We start from the raw sequence: 20,606 nt of genomic DNA, 5'->3' as shown, positions 1-20,606 counted from the left end.
GGGCCCCTCCGGGGCGGGGCGGGGGCCGGGCCGGGGTCCCGGCGGGGCGGGGCGGGGGCGGGGACGGCTCGGGGGTGGGGGGACACGGGCGGGGGCAGAGCCCCCCAGAGCCCCCGGAGCCCCGGCACGGCCCCGCTGCCGGCCCCGCTCCGCGCCCCCCGCCCCGGCTCCATCTTGTGCGCGGCCGCCGCGGAGCGGCTCCAGGTGCGGGGGGGTTGGGGGGGTTTGGGGGACGGGGCGGGGGACGGGGCGGGAGGGGACCCCGGGGCGAACCCCCTCGGGACCCAGGGAGTGATCCCCCCCCGGGCCGTGCAGGACCCCCGGAGCGACCTCCTCCCCCCCCCTCCCGCCCTTCGGGACCCCCGGGAGCGCCCCCTTTCCCCCCCCCCCCCCGCGGCCGTCCGGGCCCCCCGGGGCTGCAGGGGACCCCTGGGACCGATACCCCCCTCCCGAGCCGTGCGGGACCCCCGGAGCGATCCCCCCCGCGGCCATGCGGGACCCCCATCAGTCCCGTGCCCGCCCCCCCTCCCCGCAACCGGGGCTGTGCAGGACCGGGGACCGCGTCGAACCACCACCCGCGACACCCCCACACCCTCACGGGGCCCCCCCGGACACGGCCCCAGCAGCAACCCCCCCCCCAGAGCCTCTCAGGGTCCCCTCAGACACCCCCCCCCCAGCAGGAACCCCCCCCCCCAGAGCCTCTCAGGGTCTCCCCGGACCCTCCCCCCAGCAGCACCCCCCCCCGATCCTCACAGGACCCCCCCGACCCCCCCCAGCAGAGACTTCCCCCTCGCAGGACCCCCCCAGGCCCCCCCCCGCTCCCTCCCCCATCCTGCCACAGGACCCCCCAGCACTCGGCACTTGCACAGGCAGGATCCGACCCCAACCCAACCGGGGACAGTGACCACCCCCCAGGGCCGGGGGACACCCCCCCCCCCCCGGGGCTGTCACCCCCACCCCCCCCAGGACCAGGTACCAAGGGGTTACGGTGCGGAACCGGCTTTGGTGGCCAAAATCCCTCTTAGGGAATTAATCGCAGGGGAAAGCGGGGGGGCCACCGTGTCGTGTGTGTGTGTGTCCCCCCCGCTGGCCCCAGCCCTGTGTGGGGGGAGGACGGGGACAAGTGCACCCAACCTGGAAATTTAAGCCAAATCACTAAACCTGGCTTAAAATTCAGTGGGATTTGGGGGGGGGGAAAAGTGGGAGGGGGGATGCACTGGGGAGCAGGGCTGGAGGGTTTGGGGGGGCATGTCTGGCACCCCCCCGCCGGTAATTACTCAGGGTGTAAAGGTCGGGAGCCGGCGGTGTTTGCGTGCACGGTGCGGAAGTGGCACCGTCCCCGTGTCCCCGTCACCAGCGGTGGCTCCCGGCTGGCAGCAGGTAGGGAGGGCAGGGCTGGGTGCCCCCCACCCCGGCAGGATGGGGTGTCCGTCCCCCCCCCCGCCCCAGGGTGGGCACCCGCAGGGGACCCGCTGTCTGTCCTGCGCGGTGGCCCAGGGGTCCCGGCGCTGCTCTGGGCTGGTGCCCCCTGTGCCTGGCACGGCCGGGTGTCCTGCTCCCTGGGGGGACAGGGGCTGGGGGGCACTGCTGCTGCGTCGGGGATGGCGGGGGGGTCCCCACAGCCCCATAGGCACCAGGCTCTGGTGGTCCCTATAGCCCCATGGGGCCCAGACATGGGGGTCCCTGTAGCCCCACAGGGGCTGGGTGTGGGGGTCCCTATAGCCCCACAGGGATCAGGCTCTAGGGGTCCCCACAGCCCCATAGGCACCAGGATTTGGGGGTCCCTATAGCCCCATAGGGGCTGGGCATGGGGGTCCCTGTAGCCCCATAGGGGCTGGGCGTGGGGGTCCCTATAGCCCCATAGGCACCAGGTTTTGGGGGTCCCTATAGCCCCACGGGGCCCGGACATGGGGGTCCCTGTAGCCCCACAGGGATCAGGCTCTGGGGGTCCCTATAGCCCCATAGGCACCAGGTTTTGGGGGTCCCTGTAGCCCCATAGGGACAGGGCTCTGGGGGTCCCCATAGGGACCCGGCTCTGGGGGTCCCCGCAGCCCCATCTGGCCCAGACCTCGCTCTCCTGATCCCAGCCCCTGCCCTGTCACCGCGGCCATGGTGGTGGGGAGGGGAGGGGGCAGCCCCCCATGTACCGTGGCCGAATCCTGCTCCACCCGTCCCCCCGGGTCCCCCCCAGGTGACACTCCCACCAGAAGGACCCCCTGGGGCAGGGACCCATCTGTGGGTGACACCGGAGCCCGGCCAGGCATTTTGGGGTGCGGGGAGGAGGCACCCCCGGGATTCCTGACCCCTCCACAGCCCCCCCATCACCGCAGACCCTGCCGTGCCAAGATGGTGCCGGACGCCTGAGCCGCCCCCCCGGCGGGGACCAGCCATGGAGACCGTCGTCATCGTGGCCATCGGGGTGCTGGCCACCATCTTCCTGGCGTCCTTCGTGGCGCTGGTGGTGGTCTGCCGGCAGCGGTACTGCCACCCCAAAGACCTGCGGCACCACTACGACACCAAGTGAGTGATCCCGCGGGGGTGGCATCGTCCCCGTCCCCACCAGTTGAGGGGGGTTGGGGAGGGACCCCAAACCCCACGGGCTGGGGATGATGCTGGGGACGCATCCAGCGTCATCGGGGGGGGACAATGCGGGGGACGCGTTCAGCATCATCAGGGCGTTGGGAGGGCGCGGGGAGCCCAAGGAGGTGGCCCCGTCCCCAGGGATGTCCCCATGTCCCCGACAGACCCATCGTGGACCTGATGGGGACCAGCGAGACGCCATCGGAGCCCTCGGAGCTGGAGCTGGATGACGTGGTCATCACCAACCCCCACATCGAGGCCATCCTGGAGAACGAGGACTGGGTCGAGGACGCCTCGTAAGTGTGTGTGTGTGTGCGTGCGTGTGTGTGTGTCCCCCCGACGTGCCCCGTGTCTCCCCCACCGCTGCTGGGGACCCCCATGCAGTGCCAGCCCCCCATCGTGGGATGCAGATGGTCAAGATTTGGGGGTCACCAAGCCATGGCCGGTCCCAAGAAGGGATGGTCCTCAGGCTGGTCTCTGGGTGGGAATGTCCCCAAGGGTCGGGGGGGACACGGGGTGTGGGCAGGTGGGGGGAACACAGGGGGTGAGGACGGGGTGGGGTCTGCCTGGATTCACGCCCTCCTCCCTCTCCGCAGGGGTCTGGTGTCCCACTGCATCGCCATCCTGAAGGTGAGCCCAGGGGGTGGCGCTGGTGGCACCAGTGGCAATGGTGGTGCTGGTGGCGCTGGTGGCACTGGTGGCGCTGGTGGTGCTGGTGGCGCTGGTGGTGCTGGTGGCACTAGTGGCGCTGGTGGCGCTGGTGGCGCTGGTGGCGCTGGTTGTGCTGGTGGCACTGGTGGTGCTGGTTGTGCTGGTGGCACTGGTGGTGCTGGTGGCACTGGTGGCGCTGGTTGTGCTGGTGGCACCGGTGGCGCCGCTGGTACTGGTGGCACTGGTGGCACTGGTGGCACTGGTGGCACCGAGCGCCCAGCCTGTCCCCACTCCCGTTGCCCCCCACCCCCCCGCAGATCTGCCACACGCTGACAGAGAAGCTGGTGGCCATGACCATGGGCTCGGGCGCCCGCGTGAAGTCCCCCGCCAGCCTGGGTGACATCATCGTGGTGGCCAAACGCATCAGCCCCAGGTGACTGGGGGGGACGGGCAGCGCTGGGGCGGTGGGGGGGTGATGGAGTGTGTCACCGCGGTGTCCCCCGGGGCTGACGCCATCCCCGCCGGCAGGGTGGACGACGTGGTGAGATCCATGTACCCGCCGCTGGACCCCAAACTGCTGGACGCGAGGTGACGGCGGCGGCGGGAGGGACAAGGACATTCCCTGGGGGGGGGGGACACACACACCAGTGCCACCCCATGCCACGTAGCTGGGGACAACCACTGCGGGGTGACCCAGCAGGATGGTGGGGGGACAGGGGGGAACCTCCACAGATGGGGAAACCAAGGCACGAGCCACCTTCCCGTTGGGCAGAGCCACCACGCCATCTCGGGGGGGGGGGCGGTTCGGGGGGTGTCTGGGGGATGACGAGGCCACCGTGTCCCCTGCAGGGCGGCGGCGCTGCTGCTCTCGGTCAGTCACCTGGTGCTGGTGACCCGCAGCGCCTGCCGCCAGCCCGCGGCCCGCCACTGGGTCGAGCGGTCGCTGGCGGCCGCCGAGGAGCACATGGCCGTGCTGCGCCAGGCCGCCATGGCCACCGAGACCGACCGGCCACCGGCCACCGAGGCCTTCCGGCAGGAGCAGTCAGCCATCTGAGCCCCCCCACACCCCCAGCCCAGCGCCCCTCGTTGGCAATAAACCCCTGGGATTGGGGGGGGGGGGCGGTGTGTCCCCCCCCGCCTTGTTGTGGGGGTCTCTGGGTCTGGTCTGGCTCTGTGGTTTCTGGCTCCAGAGGGGGGTTTGGGGGGGGGGGGGGGCTGGAGGGGGGGCAGGGAGGATGGGGGGGTTGGAGGGGTTTGGGGGTTTGGGAGGGGGGTTGGAGAGGGGTTTGGAGGGGTTTGGGGGGGGTTTGAAGGGGTTTTGGGGGGGGTTGGAGAGGGGTTTAGGGGGGTTTGGGGGGTTTGAAGGGGTTTGGGGGGGTTGGAGAGGGGTTTAGGGGGGTTTGGAGGGGTTTAGGGGTTTGGGAGGGGGGTTGGAGAGGGGTTTGGAGGGGTTTGGGGTGGTTGAAGGGGTTTGGGGGGGTTGGAGAGGGGTTTAGGGGGGTTTAGGGGGGGTTTGAAGGAGTTGGGGGGTTTGAGAGGGGTTTAGGGGGGTTTAGAGGGGTTTAGGGGTTTGGGAGGGGGGTTGGAGAGGGGTTTAGGGGGGTTTAGGGGGGGTTTGAAGGAGTTGGGGGGGTTGGGGGGGAGGAAAGATGGGGGAGTTGGAGGAGTTTGGGAGGTTGGGGGCTTGGGAGGGGGGGTTGGAGAGGGGTTTGAAGGGGTTTAGGGGGGTTTGGGGGGGTTGGAGGGGTTGAGAGTTTGGAGGGGGTTGGGGGAAGGTGGGGGGCTTGGGGGGAGTTGGGATTTGGGGGGGGCTTGGGGTGTTGGTGGGGGAGATGGGGAAGGTTGGGGAGGATGAGGGGGTTGCAGGGGGTTGGGGGGTTGGTGGGGAGGGGGTTGCAGGGGTCTGGGGAGGTTTTGGGGGGGTGGGGGGGGCTTGGGGGTGCTGCCTGGCCCAGGAGCGAGGCCCTGGGGGGGGGGCGCAGGGCTCAGTGCCAGCGCAGTGCAAGGCCCCATGCCCCAGACAGGGGGTCCGTGCCCCCCACCGCGGGGTGTCACCCCCGCCGGGGCGGCATTGGGGTGCGGGGCAGGGCCGGGGGGGGGGGGGGCGGCGGGACGACGACCCCCGGGCTGAGGCCTGGACAACTCATCGCACTGACGGGGGGGGGGGGGGGCGGTCATGTGGGCCCGCGTCACGTGACGGGGAGGGCGGTGTAAGGGGTAAGGGTGAGGAGGCGGTGTTGCCCGCCCCCTTCCCCCGAGATGGCCAATGGGAGCGGGGCAGGTGGGGCAGTGGGCCAATGAGAGGGGCGAGGGGGTGGGGCTTGCGGCTGGCCGGCACCGCGGCCCTGGCGGCGGGACTGGGACTGGGACCGGGAGCGGGACCGGGAGCGGGTACGGGGCGGGGGGGGGCGGCGGGTACTGGGGGGCTCCGGGGGTACGGGGAGCACTGGGGGTAGGGGGAGCACTGGGGGGCTCTGGGGGTACGGGGGATATTGGGGGGCACTGGGGGCACTGGGAGCACTGGGGCCAGGCGCTCAGTGTCGGGGGGGGCGCCCAGCCCCCAGCCCCGCTCTGGGGGTCCCGGGGTGGGGAAGGACGGTGCAGTGACACCCCCCCCCAGCCCGGGGTCCCACCTCGGTGCCAGGGGCGGTGCCCCCCCCCATGTCCCGGCGGTGGGGGGGGCTGCGGGGCCTGGCCCTGCCTCGGTCCCCCCCGCATGGGGGCGGGGGGGGGGCAGCACCCCCCACACCGTGGGGCACAGACACCCGTGGGAGGGGGCCGCGCGCGCAGGGGTGTAGGGGTTGTCACGCCACATGGGGAAAGGGAAGTGAAAGTGATTGTGGAAGTGGGGAGGGTGGTGCGGGGGGGAGGTGTGCACGGGGTCGGCAGGGGGGTGCGGGGCACCCTTAGCACCCATGGGAGCTGGCTTGGGGTGCTCCCCCCCCCCCCGACAGCGGTGCGACTTCCTGTGCTGCCGGGAGATGTTATCAGGGTGCTGCGGGCAGCGGTTGGGGTGCCAGACACCACAACAGCCCCCCCCGCCCCCGGCAAGTGTGGGTGCCCCCCCCCAGCACCCTAGGGTGGGCTCCCCTAGGCACCCTGGGGTGGGGGGACCCTGGGTGAAGATGGGGGGGGGGGTCCGGGGCTTTCCCAGCACCTGTCCGAAAGGAGAAGCGAGAGCCGGGGGGGCGGTACCGGCACAGAGACCTGCCCCCCTCCTCGGTGAGTGGGGAAACTGAGGCACGGCGGTGCCGGGGGGTGGCCGCTGCCCGCAGGTGCCCCCAGCGCCATGAGGACCCTCGTGCTGCTGTGGCTGCCCCTGGCCGGAGCCAGCACCTGGCTGCGATGCCCCGACGGGCAGCCGTGCCCCACCACCCCTGTGAGTGCACAGGGTCAGGGGGTTGGGGGGGGGGGGAGGGTGGCAGGGGGGTGCCCCCACCGGTGGGTAACCCCCCCCCCCCCCAACGTCCCCCCCTCTCCCAGCTCCTGCCTGCCAGCAGCGCGGTGGTGTGCCGGGATGGTTTGCCGTGCCCCGCCGGAGCCAGCTGCCCGCTGCCAGAGGTGAGCTCGCCTCCCGTGCCTCGGTTTCCCCTCCCCCCCCGTCTCCACCATTTGGCGGGGGGGGGCTTCTTCCAACCGCCCCCCCACCACCACTTCTCTCCCCCCAGGACGTCCCCTGCCCTGGTGGCCACCACTGCTGTCCCCGAGGGTCCCGCTGCAGCGCCGACGGTGAATCCTGCGTCGCATCCTCAGGTACTGGGGGGGGGGTCACACATCGGAGGGGGGGGGACATGGGTGGGGGGCATGGGGGTCCCTCACCCCGTTCCTGCTCTCCACAGCCCCCCGTGCTGTCCCCTGTCCCGACGGACGGTCTGAGTGTCCTGACGATGCCACCTGCTGCGTGACGGCCAGTGGCACCTGGGGGTGCTGCCCCATGCCCCAGGTACGGGGGGGGGGGGGGACGGACATTGGGAGAGGGGAGGGACACATCTCGTGGGCGCCGCCGTGACGAGCGGATGGGGTGCCCGCAGGCCTCCTGCTGTGCCGACAAGGTGCACTGCTGTCCCCACGCCACCGTCTGCGACCTGGCCCGTGGGCGCTGCCTGTCACCCGCCGGTGACGTCCCCATGGGCACCGCGTTCCCCGCGTGGAAGCGCCAGCCCCCGGCACCAGGTTAGGGGCGTCCCCCTCCGGGCGGTGGGGTGCCCTCGCTGTCCCCACAGAGGGGGCGCGGAGGTGGGGAGGGGGCGCGGTGACGTTGTGTGTGCTCCCCCCTGCAGTCGCCCTGCGCCAGGTGCTGTGCCCCGACGGCCGCTCGGCGTGTCCCGACGGTGCTACCTGCTGCCAGCTGCCCTCGGCGCAGTACGGCTGCTGTCCCCTGCAAAATGTGAGTGCTGCGCACCCCGCACCGGGCCCCCCCACGCCAGGCACCCTGTACCAAGCACCCTGCACCGGGTGTCCCCCCCCCAGGGACCCCATACTGAGCACCCTGCCCCGGGCCCCCCGTTCCATGCACCCTGCACCATACCCCCACCCAGCCACCCCGTACCGGGCACCTTTACGCGCAGCCCACACTGAGCGCCCCACGCCGCGCACCCCACACCGCCAGCTCACCCTGTCCGTGGCACCGCTGGGACCCCCCCGGGGCGGGCAGGGGTCCGGCAGGCACCGACGGCAGGCTCTCCCCCCCTCCCCGCGCAGGCGGTGTGCTGCAGCGACGGGCAGCACTGCTGCCCACAGGGCACTGCCTGCGACCTGGAGCATTCCACCTGCACGTCATCCGTGGGCCGGGCACGGCCCCTCGCATCCCTGCCCAAAGGTGAGGACCCCCCCACACCCCACCCCGGGGGATGGGGGCGGCCACCCCCTCCTGTCCCACAGCTCTGAGTGCGCCCTTGTCCCCAGCTCGTGACGTGAGGTGTGACGACGAGAGCAGCTGCCCCGACGGCAGCACGTGCTGCAGGACCAGCTTGGGCACCTGGGGGTGCTGCCCGCTGGAGGAGGTTTGGGGCGATGGGGGGGCTGTCCCCCAGCAGGGACAAGGGCAGGGGGCCCTTGTGCCCCGCAGTACAGGCAAATGTCCCTTGTCCCTCCCTGGGGGACAGGGAGGGCTCCCAGCCCCAATGGGGATGGGGGGTGATGCTTTACTGGGCCCCCAGTCGGACCCTCTCTGCTAACTGGGACCAGTTTGGGGCTCCAGGGGTGGGAGGTGATGAAGGGGCACGAGGCCACCGGGATGCTCGGGGACCTGGCTTTGTCCCACTGGGGGCAATGAGGGTGGCGGGGGGTCCCCATAAACCACCCACCAAGGGGGGGGATGGAGCCAGGCTGGGATAGGGGGGGACACAGGGGACAAGGGAGGGCAGGACCGGGCAGGGTTTGTCCCCTGGGGGTCCCCCAATGTGGATCTGGGGATGTTGGGGGGGCCAGGCTGGGCTCAGCACCCCCCTTCTTGCCTCCCCCCCAGGCCGTCTGCTGCCACGACCACGTGCACTGCTGCCCGCGGGGCTACACCTGCGACGTGGCCACGGGCAGCTGCCTGCAGGAGGGGGGGGGCCGGCGGCCCTGGGTGCAGAAGACCCCGGCGCTGGCCCTGGGGGGGAACGTGAGGTGTGACGACGAGAGCAGCTGCCCCGACGGCAGCACGTGCTGCAGGACCAGCTTGGGCACCTGGGGGTGCTGCCCGCTGGAGGAGGTTTGGGGGGGCCCAGCCCACGGGAACGGGGGGGGGGGGTCCCCATATGGGGACAAGGACATGCTGTGGGGTGTCCAGGGGGTGCACCCGGGGGGGGGGGCTGAGGTGTCCTTGTGGGGAGGGACGTGGCTTGAGGAACCCCGAGCGGCTGCAGCCAGGTTTGGGGGTGTGGGGACGTTCAGCCGGACGCTGCCACCTCCCGTCCCCGGGACGGACCCCCCCAGCTCCGCGGGATGGGGCAGGGGTCCCCTGCGCCCTGGGCGGGACAATGGCTGATGGCCCCCGGCGGTGGGGGGGACAATGCCAGCTGTCCCCTTCTCCTCGAAGGACAAGGGCGGATGGCCCCTGTTGCCCTGGAGGGATGAGGTCAGATGTCCCCTGTGCCCTGGGCAGGATGAGGACCAGTGTCCCCTGTCCCCAGGACGGATGTGGCCAGCCCAGGGCTCCCACCCCCACAGTGTCCCGCAGGGATGGGGTGATGCTTTACTGGGCCCCCAGTCAGACCCTCTCTGCTAACTGGGACCAGTTTGGGGATCCAGGGGTGGGAGGTGATGAAGGGGTACGAGGCCACCGGGATGCTCGGGGACCTTCGTGTGTCCCACTGTGGGGGGACAAGAGTGGTGAGGGGGTCCCCATAATCTAAAGGGGGGATGGAGCCAGGCTGGGAGGGGGGGGGGACACAGGGGACAAGGGAGGGCAGGACTGGGCAGGGTTTGTCCCCTGGGGGTCCCCCAATGTGGATCTGGGGATGTTGGGGGGGCCAGGCTGGGCTCAGCACCCCCCTTCTCGCCCCCCCCCCAGGCCGTCTGCTGCCACGACCACGTGCACTGCTGCCCGCGGGGCTACACCTGCGACGTGGCCACGGGCAGCTGCCTGCAGGAGGGGGGGGGCCGGCGGCCCTGGGTGCAGAAGACCCCGGCGCTGGCCCTGGGGGGGGACGTGAGGTGTGACGACGAGAGCAGCTGCCCCGACGGCAGCACGTGCTGCAGGACCAGCTTGGGCACCTGGGGGTGCTGCCCGCTGGAGGAGGTTTGGGGGGGCCCTTTGGAGGGGGGGGCTTTGGGGCAGAGCGGGTGTGTGGCCCTTTGGGGACAACAGGGCTGGGGGGGGTGACAGGGACATGGGACACCTCCATCACTGCCCCCCCCCCACTCCGTGGGGGCTCTGTGGGCACAGGGTCTGGCACAGTCTGGAGCGGCTGCTGGGCACAAACAGGGCTGGGGGGGGGTACACGGGGTTTTGGGGGGGGCAGGATGCCTGGGTCCCCCCAGTGAGCCCAGCCTGTCCCCCCCTGCCCCCCCAGGCCGTCTGCTGCCGGGACCACCAGCACTGCTGTCCCCACGGCTACACCTGCAACGTGGTCACCCAGAGCTGCGAGAAGCTGCTGGCACCCACCACCCTGCTGCCAGCACCCACGCCCCCCCGCCGGGCACCCACACCCCCCCGCCGGGCACCCACCCTGCCACCCACCCTGCTGCGAGCTGCGGGCAGCGAGGCGGGTGCTGCCGTGCCGTGCGATGCTGCCCGCTCCTGCCGTGGTGGGCAGCGGTGCTGCCGGAGCCGGGGGGGCTCCTGGGGGTGCTGCCCCTTCACCCAGGTTAGTGGGGGGGGGGGGGGGGTACCAGGGTGGGGGTGTCTGGTGGCTTCCCCCACCACCCGGCCCCCCCATCTCCTGTCTCTCCGCAGGGCTCCTGCTGCTCCGACGGCCGGCACTGCTGCCCCGGGGGGTCCCGCTGCACCGGGGGGGGCTGGGGGTGCAGCCCCCAGCGCTGGGACCTGCCCGCGCCCCGCAGGGTGCTGCTCTGACGTCCCCAGGGACACACACACCCCCCCACCCCCCCCCCCGGTGCCACCACCCCAATAAACGGTTTCTAGGACAAACCGCGGCCCCGGCTCCTCGCGGGGGGGGGACACGGGACGGGACACGACTGCGGCAGGAAGCAGAGGCGGGGGGGGGGGGGGGGTGGTGTTTGTGGTTTTGTTTTTTTTTTTTTTTTAATATATTAATGCCATCTAATGAACAGGCAGGGACGTGCAGGCAGGCGCAGGCAGCAGCTCCCTGCCCAGCCCAGCCGGGTGCAGGCGGTGCCCGGGGGGGGGTCCCCGTGTCCGTCCCCACCCCCCTCCCGCCGGCCTGGCCCCTCTTCAGCCTCGCCACATAGAAAACGTTTAGAAACACGAGTAGAACCCACAGCGGGGGGGGGGGGGGGAATGATGTTGGGGGGACAGCCCCCCCCCCCCCAGCTTCTATGGCAGCTTGGAGGCACCGCTGGCCCGGGGGGCACTGCCGGCCCCCCCCGCCCTGCAGGGACACAAGTGTGGGCCATGCCTCAGGACTGGGGGGCATGGGGGGGACATGCAGTTGTCACACATCTCACACACAAAAAAAGCCCCCCCCCCCCCCCCCAAAAAAGCCAGGGACGTTAATGGCAGTGTCATGGTAGGGGGGACACGGGGGGGGGGACGGGGACGACACGACACACACGACACGACGGGACAAGGCAGCAGGACCCCGGGTGGCACGAGGTTGGGGGGGGGGGGGGCGCACACAGGTGACCTGGGGCTTGTCCCTCTGCCCCCTCCCTTGGCAGGGGTGGGCTGGGGGGGCATGGGGGGGGGGCATGAGGACGAGGGGCAGGGTGGGACAAGAGTGGCTGGAAGGGATGGGGGTGGGACGGTGGCAGAGGGGGACAGCGGGGCAGTGGCAGGATGGTGGCAGGACAGGATGGGAGTGGTGGGATGGCGTGGTGGGACGGGATGGTGGTGGGACGGTGACGGGATGGGATGGGGACAGGACGGGATGGTGACGGGATGGGATGGTGGTGGGACGGGATGGGGACGGGACGGGATGGTGACGGGATGGGATGGGATGGTGGTGGGACGGGATGGTGGTGGGACAGTGACAGGATGGGATGGTGACAGGATGGGATGGTGACGGGATGGGATGGTGACGGGACGGGATGGTGACGGGATGGGATGGTGACGGGATGGGATGGTGACGGGATGGGATGGTGACAGGATGGGATGGGATGGTGGTGGGACGGGATGGTGGTGGGACAGTGACGGGATGGGATGGTGACAGGATGGGATGGTGACGGGACAGGATGGTGACAGGATGGGATAGTGACGGGACGGGATGGTGATGGGATGGGATCGCGGTGGTGGACTGGCGTGGCGCTGGGCTGGGCAGTGGTGGGACAGGATGACAGCGGCAGCGCAGGACGGTGTGGTGGCATGGCAATGGCTTGGGGCAGCGGCAGGACCGGTGACAGCAGTGGTGTCCCCACCACCCGGCCACTCCCAGGGTCCCCCAGCCCCCCCCCACTCCCCCAGCCCCCCCCCCCACTCACTTGACGTTGAAGACCATCAGCGGCCGCTCCTCTCGCTTCTGCCAGGGGCTTTTACGGTCGCCCCCCTCGTCCCCCCCGTCGCCCGCCTCGGCCAGCGCCTCCTCCTCGGGGCTGGTCAGGGAATCTCGGGGGGCTTCGCTAGCGCTGCTGCGCCCGCTGCCGCCCCCCCGCCGCCCCCCGCTCCCCGCCTCCAGCAAGGGGGCCAGCGAGCTGTCCTCGGGGGAGGCGACGGGAAGGGGGGGCCGGGTCCCTCCGTCCTCCCCCCCACCTCCGACTCCCCGGGGGAGGCGGGTGGGGGGCGCGGGGCCGGACCCCCTCTCGCCGCCCTGCAGATCAATGTAGGAATGTCGGACCTGGGAGGAACGGCCGTCCAGGGAGACGAACCAAGCTCTGGGAGGGGGGGGCCCCCCCAATTCTAATAACTGCTGCCCCGCCAGCGCCTGCAGCTCCCCGTTGAGCTGGGCCACCGCCGACCCGTCCAGCAGCACTGGGATGGCCACCGAGCCGCTGACCGGTTGGGGGGCGCGAGCACCCCCCCAGTTTTCCCCTTCCTCGAACGGTTGCCCGGCGGGTGGGGGGGGCGCGGGGGCGGCCGTCGCCACCGTCGAACCGGGTCCCCCATCGGTTTCGGGGGGACCCTCCGGCTCGCCGGGGGCCAGGCGCATGTACCGGGCGGGGATGAGGAGGGTGGGCATCACCCCCCGGTAGACATCCTCCGGCCCCCCACCCCGGTCCAGGGGGCCGCAGAGGAGGAGGGGACCCGGGGGGGCAAGCGAGGGCGGGCGGGGGGGGGGCTCGGGCAGGGGGTGCTCGCTCGGCTGCCCCCCGTAACGGGAAAACACCGGGGGCGAGGGGGGCCGGGGAGGGAAAGCCGGGGTCCCCCGGGGATGCTCGTCCGGCGGCTGCAGCCCGTCCACCGAGCGGGCGGCCCTGAGGCCGAAGGCTTCGCCGGGGCGCCCATAGTCCTCCGGCGCGGGGGGCTGGCGGCGGCGGGGGGCCAGGGTGCCGGCGGGGGTCCGGGGGCCAGCGCGGAGTTGCGGGGGGGCCGGCGGTTGGAAGAAGTCCGGCCGGGCGGCAGGGAGGTCACGGTTAGCGGGGGGTAACCCGGGGGTGGGGAGGTCGGTGTCCCCCGCCGAGGACGCCGTCTCCAGGTGGCTGCCGGCGCAGAGCAGGTCCAGCTGGGACACCGAGGTGGCCTGGTCCCGGCGGGCAGCGTCCAGCGGCCCCGGCAGCGGCAGCTTGCGGTGCTGCGCCCGCGGCTTCAGGCACCGCCGCCTGCGGGGAGGGAGACGGCAGCAGGGTCACCCGGGGGTGGGGGTACGGGGGAGCCCACCCCATCCGCCTCCCTCACCCACGGTAAGGTGCTGGGAGGGGGCTCTGGCCAGCTGCGGGGCAGCCGGGGTGGGGGGGGCAGGGGGGGTGCTCCTCCCCCAAAGCAGCTACAGGGCACCCAGGGGTGCTGGGGAGTGTCCCCCCCCAAAGCAGCTATAGGGCACCCAAGGGTGCTGGGGAGTGGTTGCCCCCCCCACCCCCCACCCCAAATCCAGCTACAGGGCACCCAGGGGTGATGGGGAGTGGTGCCCCCCCCCAAAGCAGCTATAGGGCACCCAAGGGTGCTGGGGAGTGGCTCCCCCCCACCACAAAGCAGCTATAGGGCACCTGGGGGTGCCAAGGGGTGGTGGCTCCCCCATAGACAGGTACAGGGCACCCAGGGGTGCCAGGCAGGCAGTGCCCCCCCACATCCAGCTGTAGGATGCCCAAGGGTGCCGGGCGGGCAATGTGTGTGTGTGTGTCCCCCCGAGCCGTGGTCGGGACCCCGAGGGTGCCGGGTGGGAGTGCCGACCTGCAGTAGTAGATGAGGAGGCAGAGGAGGATGAGGACGAGCAGGGCCAGCGCGCCCAGGATGGTGAGCAGGAAGATGGTGTGGTAGGTGGTGATGTCCGTCACGCCCGCCGCCATCGCCACCAGCCCTGGGGGACAGCGGGGTCGGACAGGGCACAGGCACCCCCCCACCATGACAGCACCCCGGGGGCTGCATCCACCAGCACCCCATGGGATGGGTGCCCTTCCCCACGCACACCCTGGGGTGCTGCCAGCCCCCAGGACAGCCCGTCCCCATCAATGTCCCCATGGACAGCGGGACCCGGGCTGGGGGCACCCATGGGTGTCACCTTACCTGCGGTGGGAGAGGGCAGAGCTGCTGCCCAGTATCCCAACTGGGAGGAGACGAAGGTCCAGTACAGCTGCCGGCCTTCCTTACGGATCAGCCCCGTCCCGTTACGCACCCACAGCCCTGCAGGGAGACACATCGAGGTGGGCTGAGACCCCCCCCAAACTCATCACACCCACCACCACCCCCCCGCCATCCCCAGCAGGAGCCGTGCCACCCCCCTGCCACCCCCCTGCCACCCCTCTGCCACCCCCGCCAACCGGCACTCACCGCTCTTGGGGTCAAACCTCCAGGCTGGCACGCTGGTGGCCACCACGGGCCCGACGTCGGGTGCCAAAGGGACGGAGAGATGGACGGGGCCGGCCAGCGGCACCTCCGTCCCGTTCCCGGTGAAGAGATGGACGCTGAGAGCCGCCACGGGCGCCAGCTCCAGCCAGGTGGCATTGGCTGCGGGGACAAGCGACGGGGACGTACGCGTGGGACACCCTCCTGGGGTGTCCCCGGTGTCCCCCTCAAGTCCACCCGGGGGGGTGTATGTGTGCGGGTGTCCCCCCCCCTTCCCATACCGCTGCCGTCCTGCTCGGCCCCGAGGAAGGCGGGGAAGGCGCGGGCCAGGCCGGGGCCGGTGGCGGCGGTGAGGGACGCGGCGAGCTGGCTGTACGTGGAGCTGCGGGGCAGGCGGGCTGCCCGTCGCGGGAACTGCGCCCACGGCTGCCCCCGGGCACCTGGGGAGGGGGGGCGAGACAGGGAGGGTGGCAGCACCCAAGGGTGGCGGTGTCACCCCCCCCCAGCTCCATCCCCGCTGCTCACCTGGGGATCCCAGGAGGATTTGGACCAGGTCCTCGTAGAGGATGAGGGTGGCGGGGCGCTCGGGGAGCAGGTAGAGGCTGATGGAGGCGTAGACTGCAAAGGGGGGGTGATGGGGGTACCCCAAAAACACACACGCACACACACGCTCCCCAAGTTGGGGGGGGGGATGGGCAGAGGGGGGGGGATGGGCCCAGCAGATCCCGGACATGGGGGGGGCGGGGGGTGGGGGGGGCAGGGCGGCAAGGGAGGGTGGAGGTGGGGACGGGGATGGGGACAGGGAGGGACAGGTGGTGGCAGGGAGCGGGCAGGGTGGGGGCACCCCCTGCGCACCCCCAGCCCTGCACGCAGCCCAGCCCTGGCGTGCACGTGCACGTCCCCAGTCCTTACACACCCCGACCCTTGCACACCCCAATCCTTGCACACACACACCCCCACTCCGATCCTTGCACCCCTCCCTGCCTCCCACCCCCTGTGTGCCACCATGCCCTGGCACACCCCTGCACACCCCAACCCTTGCACACCCCGTGCACCCAGATCCTTGCACACCCTGACTCATTCACCCCTACTTTTGCACACCCCCTGCACCCCCAATCCATGCATGCCACCATTCCCTTGCACACCCCCAGTCCTTGCACACCCCAAGTCCCCAGGGCTCCCCGCTACTTGCACACCCCCTGCTCCCCACCAACATCCCCAGCCCCACCCACCACATGCACCCTCATCCCTGTGCACCCCCCATCCCTGCGCCCCCATCCCTGCACCCCCATCCCTGTGCACCCCCCATCCCTGCACCCCCATCCCTGCACACCCCTCCATCCCTGTGCACCCCCCACCCCTGCGCACCCCCCATCCCTGTGCACCCCCCATCCCTGTGCACCCCCATCCCTGCGCACCCCCATCCCTGCGCACCCCCCATCTTTGCACGCCCCCCCGCTGAGCGCTCCCACGTGTCCCACCCCCCCAGCAAGGTGACCCCATCGATGCCGCCTCACGCTCCCCCCCCGCCCTGCAATGGCCCTGGGGACAAGGGCTGGCACCCAGCCCAGGGTGCCCCCCCCGGCCCCCCCCCCACCCTGGGATGGGGGGGACTTCAGGGCCACCAGGACATGGCCATCCCCTCCCAAAGGGGCCAGACCCCCCCAAACGCTCCTCTGTAAGGGACACCCCCCCTCCCCCAAAAGCCCTTTGGGGTCCCCAGGAAGGGATTGGGGACCCAGTAAGAGACTGGAGCCCCCCCACACACCAAGTGAGGAATGAGGGACCCCATTAAGGACTTGGGCCCCCCCATAAGGGATTGAGGCCCCCAGTAAAGGACCAGTTCCCCCAGTAAGGGGTCAGGGCCCCGGTAAGACATCGGGGTCCCCCACAAGGAACCAGCTCCCACAGTGAAGATTCAGGGCCCCCCATAAGGGCTGAGAGCCCCCCAGGAAGGGACTGGGGTTCCCCAGGAAGGGACTGGGGACCCTCCATATGAGCCACCTGGTGAGGCACGAGGGGTCCCCCAGTAAAGGCTTGGGGACCCCCATAAGGGCTCAGAGCCCCCCAGTAAGGGATTGGGGTCCCCCATAAGGGCCGGGGGTCCCGGTCACTCACGCGGCAGCTTGTTGACGCGCCAGGGGACGGAGGCAGGGACGTAGCCACGGCGGGCAGCGGTGACGAGGACCCAGGTGCCCAGGCGGTAGGGGACGGGCAGGACGCCGGCGCCCTCGTGGTCGGTGGTGCCGGCCGCCAGCGAGCTGCGGTTGCCAAAGACCTCCAGGGTGGCCTGGGCCAGCGGGGCCAGCGTCCCGCTCTCGTACACCTGCACCTTCAGCAGCACCTCTGCGGGGACACGGGTGACGTGTGGGTGCGGGCGTGGGGCACGTGACAGTGAGCCCCCCCCCCCCGCTAAGAGCGCCCCGTGGGTGGGGACCCATCTCAGCAGGGTTGGGGGGGACCCATCGCAGGGGGTCACGGCCACCATCCCAGGAGGTCATGAGCACCATCCCCGCAGGGTGGTGGGACCCATCCTGGTGGGTCATGGGCACCATCCCTGTAGGGTGGGGGGGACCCATCCCAGAGGGCCACGGCCACCATCCCAGAGGGCCACGGCCACCACCCCAGCAAGTCATGGGCACCATCCTGGGGGATCATGGGCACTATCTCAGCAGGGTGGTGGGGCCCATCGCAGGGGGTCACGGCCACCATCCCAGGAGGTTACAGGCACCATCCTGGTGGGTCATGGGCACCATCCCTGTAGGGTGGGGGGGACCCATCTCAGCAAGGTGGTGGGACCCATCCCAGGGGGTCACGGGCACCAGCCCACCAGGGTGGGGGGCACTACCCCAGTACGGTCTCGGGTACCACCCCAGCAGGTAGCGGGCTGCAGGTTGTGGGCACCGTCCTGGGGGTGTGGGCATCGCCCCTCTGCCCCTCTCTGTGCCCCCCAAAGCGGGAGGACAGGGGGGTTATTGGCCCAGGGTGCCGTGCCCACACAGGTGGGTGCACCCAGTCGTGTCCCTCCACGAGGGGCCAGCCAGGGCTGCTCCCCCCAGGGGTGCGACTCACACGTGTCACGAGTTTGGGGCGTCTCCACCCCAGCGGGCCCCACCGGCAGCCCAGGGATGGGTCCCCCACTCCAGCCCCCCCACACCGGGCAGGGACGGGCAGGGCTGGGGGGGGACCCCACACCGCCCCCCCCCGTGCCCCTGGCCCCCCCCGCCCCGTGCCAGCGCCATCCTGCACATGAGCCCGCAGCCCTTGGCAGCCAGCCCGGCTCGGGCGCCATCACCCTGGCAACGACCTCCTTCATCCCGCGGCCCCGGGCGCTTTCGGGACCCCGCGTCCCCCCCGGCAGCATCCTGCCCCCCAAAAGCGCCCGTGCCACTGGGAAGCCCAACTCCCCCCCACCCCCCCCACCCCAGCCCAGATGTTGCCCAGATGTGGCAATGGGCGAGGGGAGGAATTTGCAGCAGCTGCTTCAGCGATGCGCTGGGTGCGAGGGGGGTGTCAGGCGTGGGGGGGACCGGGGGCGTCCCCCCACATAGCAGGGACAGCCGGCACCCGGGGGGCAGGAATGTCCCCGCGGCCACACGCCGGCCACCCGCAGCTGCCGAGGGACAGCTGGCACCAACAGCCACCCCTGGTGTCCTCCGGAGGGGGGGGCCAAGGTGCCCCCCCCCCGCCCCACCAGCACGGGGGGCACAGCGTCCCCCCTCCTCACTCTTTGCCTCCATGGGCACGAGTCCCCCACCATGGCCAAGGGGTGCCCAGCCAGCGGCATGGCCACCGCAGGGCCCGCTGCCTTCCCAGTGCCTCCCAGTATGACCCCACAGCCCCATGATGGGTGGGGCAGGTGGTGCTGGGCCCTGGGGGCAGGGGGGGAGGGGACAGGCATCTGCCCCTGCGGCCGTCACCGCTGCCACCCCACCGGGACGGCACAGGTGACACCGCCAGCGAGCTGAGCCGTGCAGGCAGGATGGGGCCACGGCCATGCCAGGGTCAGGGACCCCCCCTCACCCCACCGTCCCCCACCTCGCGCCCCGGGCACACCTCCCCCTGGCACGGGGGCACGGCCAGGAGGGTTTGGGGCGGGGGGTCACGGGGATCCACGGGGACCCCAAAGCGGCACGCAGCACCCCAAGGCCCACCCTGCCTGCCGGGAGCAGGCAGAGGTGCCTGCAATGGGTGACCCCCACACCCGACACAGGATGCCCCCCACCATCCTGCACCCCTGGGTGCTGCTCAGGACCCCAACCCACCCACCCTCCCTCCTGTACTCCCTGGCCTGAGACCCCCACCCACCATCCTGCACCCCCTGGCCTGGGACCCCCACCCACCATGCTGCACCCCCCGGCACTGCCCGGGACCCCCACCCACCATGCTGCACCCCCTGGCCTGAGACCCCCACCCACCATGCTGCACCCCCCGGCACTCCCGGGGACCCCCACCCACCATCCTGCACCCCTTGGCCTGAGACCATCCCCACCCTCCTGCACCCCCAAGCTCTGTCCAGACCCCCACCCACCATCACGCCCCTCCACGGTCTGGCACCCCCCCCACCCAACCTCCTGCACCCTCGAGCTCTGCCCAGGACCCCCACCCACCCGCCTTCACCCCCTGCCCAGACCCCCACCCATCACGTTGCACCCCCTGCCACTGCCCAGGACCCCCCCACCCACCATCCCGCACCCCGCGGCCTGAGACCACCCCCACCCTCTCGCACCCCCAGGCTCTGCCCACGATCCACACCCACCCCGCTGCACCCCCAGGCGCTCCCCAGGACCCCCCCCCCCAGCACCCTAAGCCCGGTAGCCAGAACCTCGGGGAGGGGGGAGCCGGGCGGGGGGTGCGGTCACGGGGGGGGGGGGGGGGTCGGTCCGCGGCGGGCTGGGGATCAGGCAGGCGGGGACCGGGGGGGATGGAGGGGCCGGCGGGGGTCGGGGCGGGGGTCGGGGCGGGTCGGGGCGGGGGCGGGCGCCTCCCCCCCCCCCGCCTCCCCCCGCCGCCCCCGCACACAAAGGCCGCTCTCACCGTGCGCTCCCGGCTCCGCCGCGCCCCGCGCCCGCCGCCCGCCCGCGGCCACCAGCAGCAGCAGCACCGGCAGCGGCGGCAGGAGGCGGCGGGGCCGCATGGTCGCTCCGCGCCGTTACCCCGCCATGCCCGGCCCGCCCGGCCCGGCCCGCTCCGCCCGCCGCCGCCGCGGGGACCGGGCTCCACCTGCCGGAGCCGCCGGGCACGGCCGCCCGCCCCGCCCCGGCCCCGGCACCCACACCCGGCACCCACCCCCGGCACCGCCCCGGACCCCCGGACCCACCCCCGGCACCGCCCCGGACCCCCGGACCGGACCCCGGTACCGGCACCGGCATCCCGGGGCTGACCGCGGTACCGGCACCCAGCCCCGGTACCCACCCCCGGTACCGCCCCGAGCCCTGGGACCGGACCCCGGTACCGGCACCCAGCCCCGGTACCGCCCCGGGCCCCGGTATCAGCTCCCGGTACCGGCACCGGCATCCCGGGACTGACACCCCCCACCCCCCCCCGGTACCGCAGCAGCATCCCGGCCCTAATGCCCCCCCCCCGCCCCAGCACCCCGGATCCACCCCCCGGTACCACACCAGCACCCCAACACTGCACCCCCCCCGCACCAACCGGCCGGTACCGACCCCCCAGCGCTGGACCAGCCCCCCCGGAGTGACCCCCGCACCTCCCCCAGCCCTGGCACCCCCCCGCCCCCCCCGAACCCCCATTTCCTGCCCCCCAGCACCCACCTGCCAGGGCCTGTGCGGAGGCACACGGGCCCCTGGGGCACCCCAAAAGGCACATGGGGGTCCCCAAAAGATCCCTATTCACCCCCACATGTGTCCTGGCC

At 72.1% G+C, this 20,606-nt stretch overlaps 3 protein-coding genes across 8 annotated transcripts; 2 read left to right on the top strand and 1 right to left on the bottom strand.

Moving 5' to 3' along the window:
* Window positions 1-59: 59 nt before the first annotated feature.
* On the top strand, window positions 60-4,391 carry TMEM98 (transmembrane protein 98). Of its 6 annotated transcripts, none has more exons than XM_054801615.1 (7): window positions 60-204; window positions 2,331-2,520; window positions 2,745-2,876; window positions 3,177-3,210; window positions 3,549-3,664; window positions 3,760-3,819; window positions 4,081-4,391. In XM_054801615.1, exons 2-7 carry the CDS (start codon window positions 2,390-2,392, stop codon window positions 4,283-4,285), a joined length of 678 nt encoding a protein of 225 aa, XP_054657590.1. In that variant the 5' UTR covers window positions 60-204; window positions 2,331-2,389; the 3' UTR covers window positions 4,286-4,391. The 6 variants fall into 6 exon arrangements, with proteins under 6 accessions (XP_054657590.1, XP_054657593.1, XP_054657591.1 ...); XM_054801618.1 differs by having other exon boundaries at window positions 81-204; window positions 2,314-2,520; XM_054801616.1 differs by having other exon boundaries at window positions 96-204; window positions 2,192-2,520.
* A 1,160-nt stretch (window positions 4,392-5,551) lies between these two features.
* On the top strand, window positions 5,552-10,807 carry GRN (granulin precursor). The gene is made up of 13 exons (XM_054801915.1): window positions 5,552-5,622; window positions 6,507-6,610; window positions 6,715-6,792; window positions 6,900-6,984; window positions 7,071-7,174; window positions 7,263-7,404; window positions 7,512-7,618; window positions 7,933-8,050; window positions 8,137-8,234; window positions 8,699-8,926; window positions 9,728-9,955; window positions 10,230-10,523; window positions 10,613-10,807. Exons 2-13 carry the CDS (start codon window positions 6,521-6,523, stop codon window positions 10,730-10,732), a joined length of 1,692 nt encoding a protein of 563 aa, XP_054657890.1. The 5' UTR covers window positions 5,552-5,622; window positions 6,507-6,520; the 3' UTR covers window positions 10,733-10,807.
* Window positions 10,808-11,071: 264 nt separating this feature from the next.
* Window positions 11,072-19,985, bottom strand: FAM171A2 (family with sequence similarity 171 member A2). Its single transcript, XM_054801546.1, has 9 exons — window positions 19,769-19,985; window positions 16,850-17,077; window positions 15,257-15,349; window positions 15,013-15,171; window positions 14,717-14,893; window positions 14,453-14,569; window positions 14,120-14,246; window positions 12,277-13,551; window positions 11,072-11,228 (listed from the first exon to the last, which is right to left on the bottom strand). The coding sequence occupies exons 1-9, from the start codon at window positions 19,866-19,868 to the stop codon at window positions 11,174-11,176; spliced, it is 2,331 nt and encodes a 776-aa protein (XP_054657521.1). The 5' UTR covers window positions 19,869-19,985; the 3' UTR covers window positions 11,072-11,173.
* Between the last annotated feature and the right edge of the window lie 621 nt (window positions 19,986-20,606).

The sequence above is a fragment of the Grus americana genome, chromosome 22, assembly GCF_028858705.1.
Source record: "Grus americana isolate bGruAme1 chromosome 22, bGruAme1.mat, whole genome shotgun sequence".
Classification (NCBI taxonomy): Eukaryota; Metazoa; Chordata; class Aves; order Gruiformes; family Gruidae; genus Grus; species Grus americana.
The sequence above is the reverse complement of the archived record's forward strand: the minus strand, read 5'-3'. Positions and strand labels throughout refer to the sequence as shown.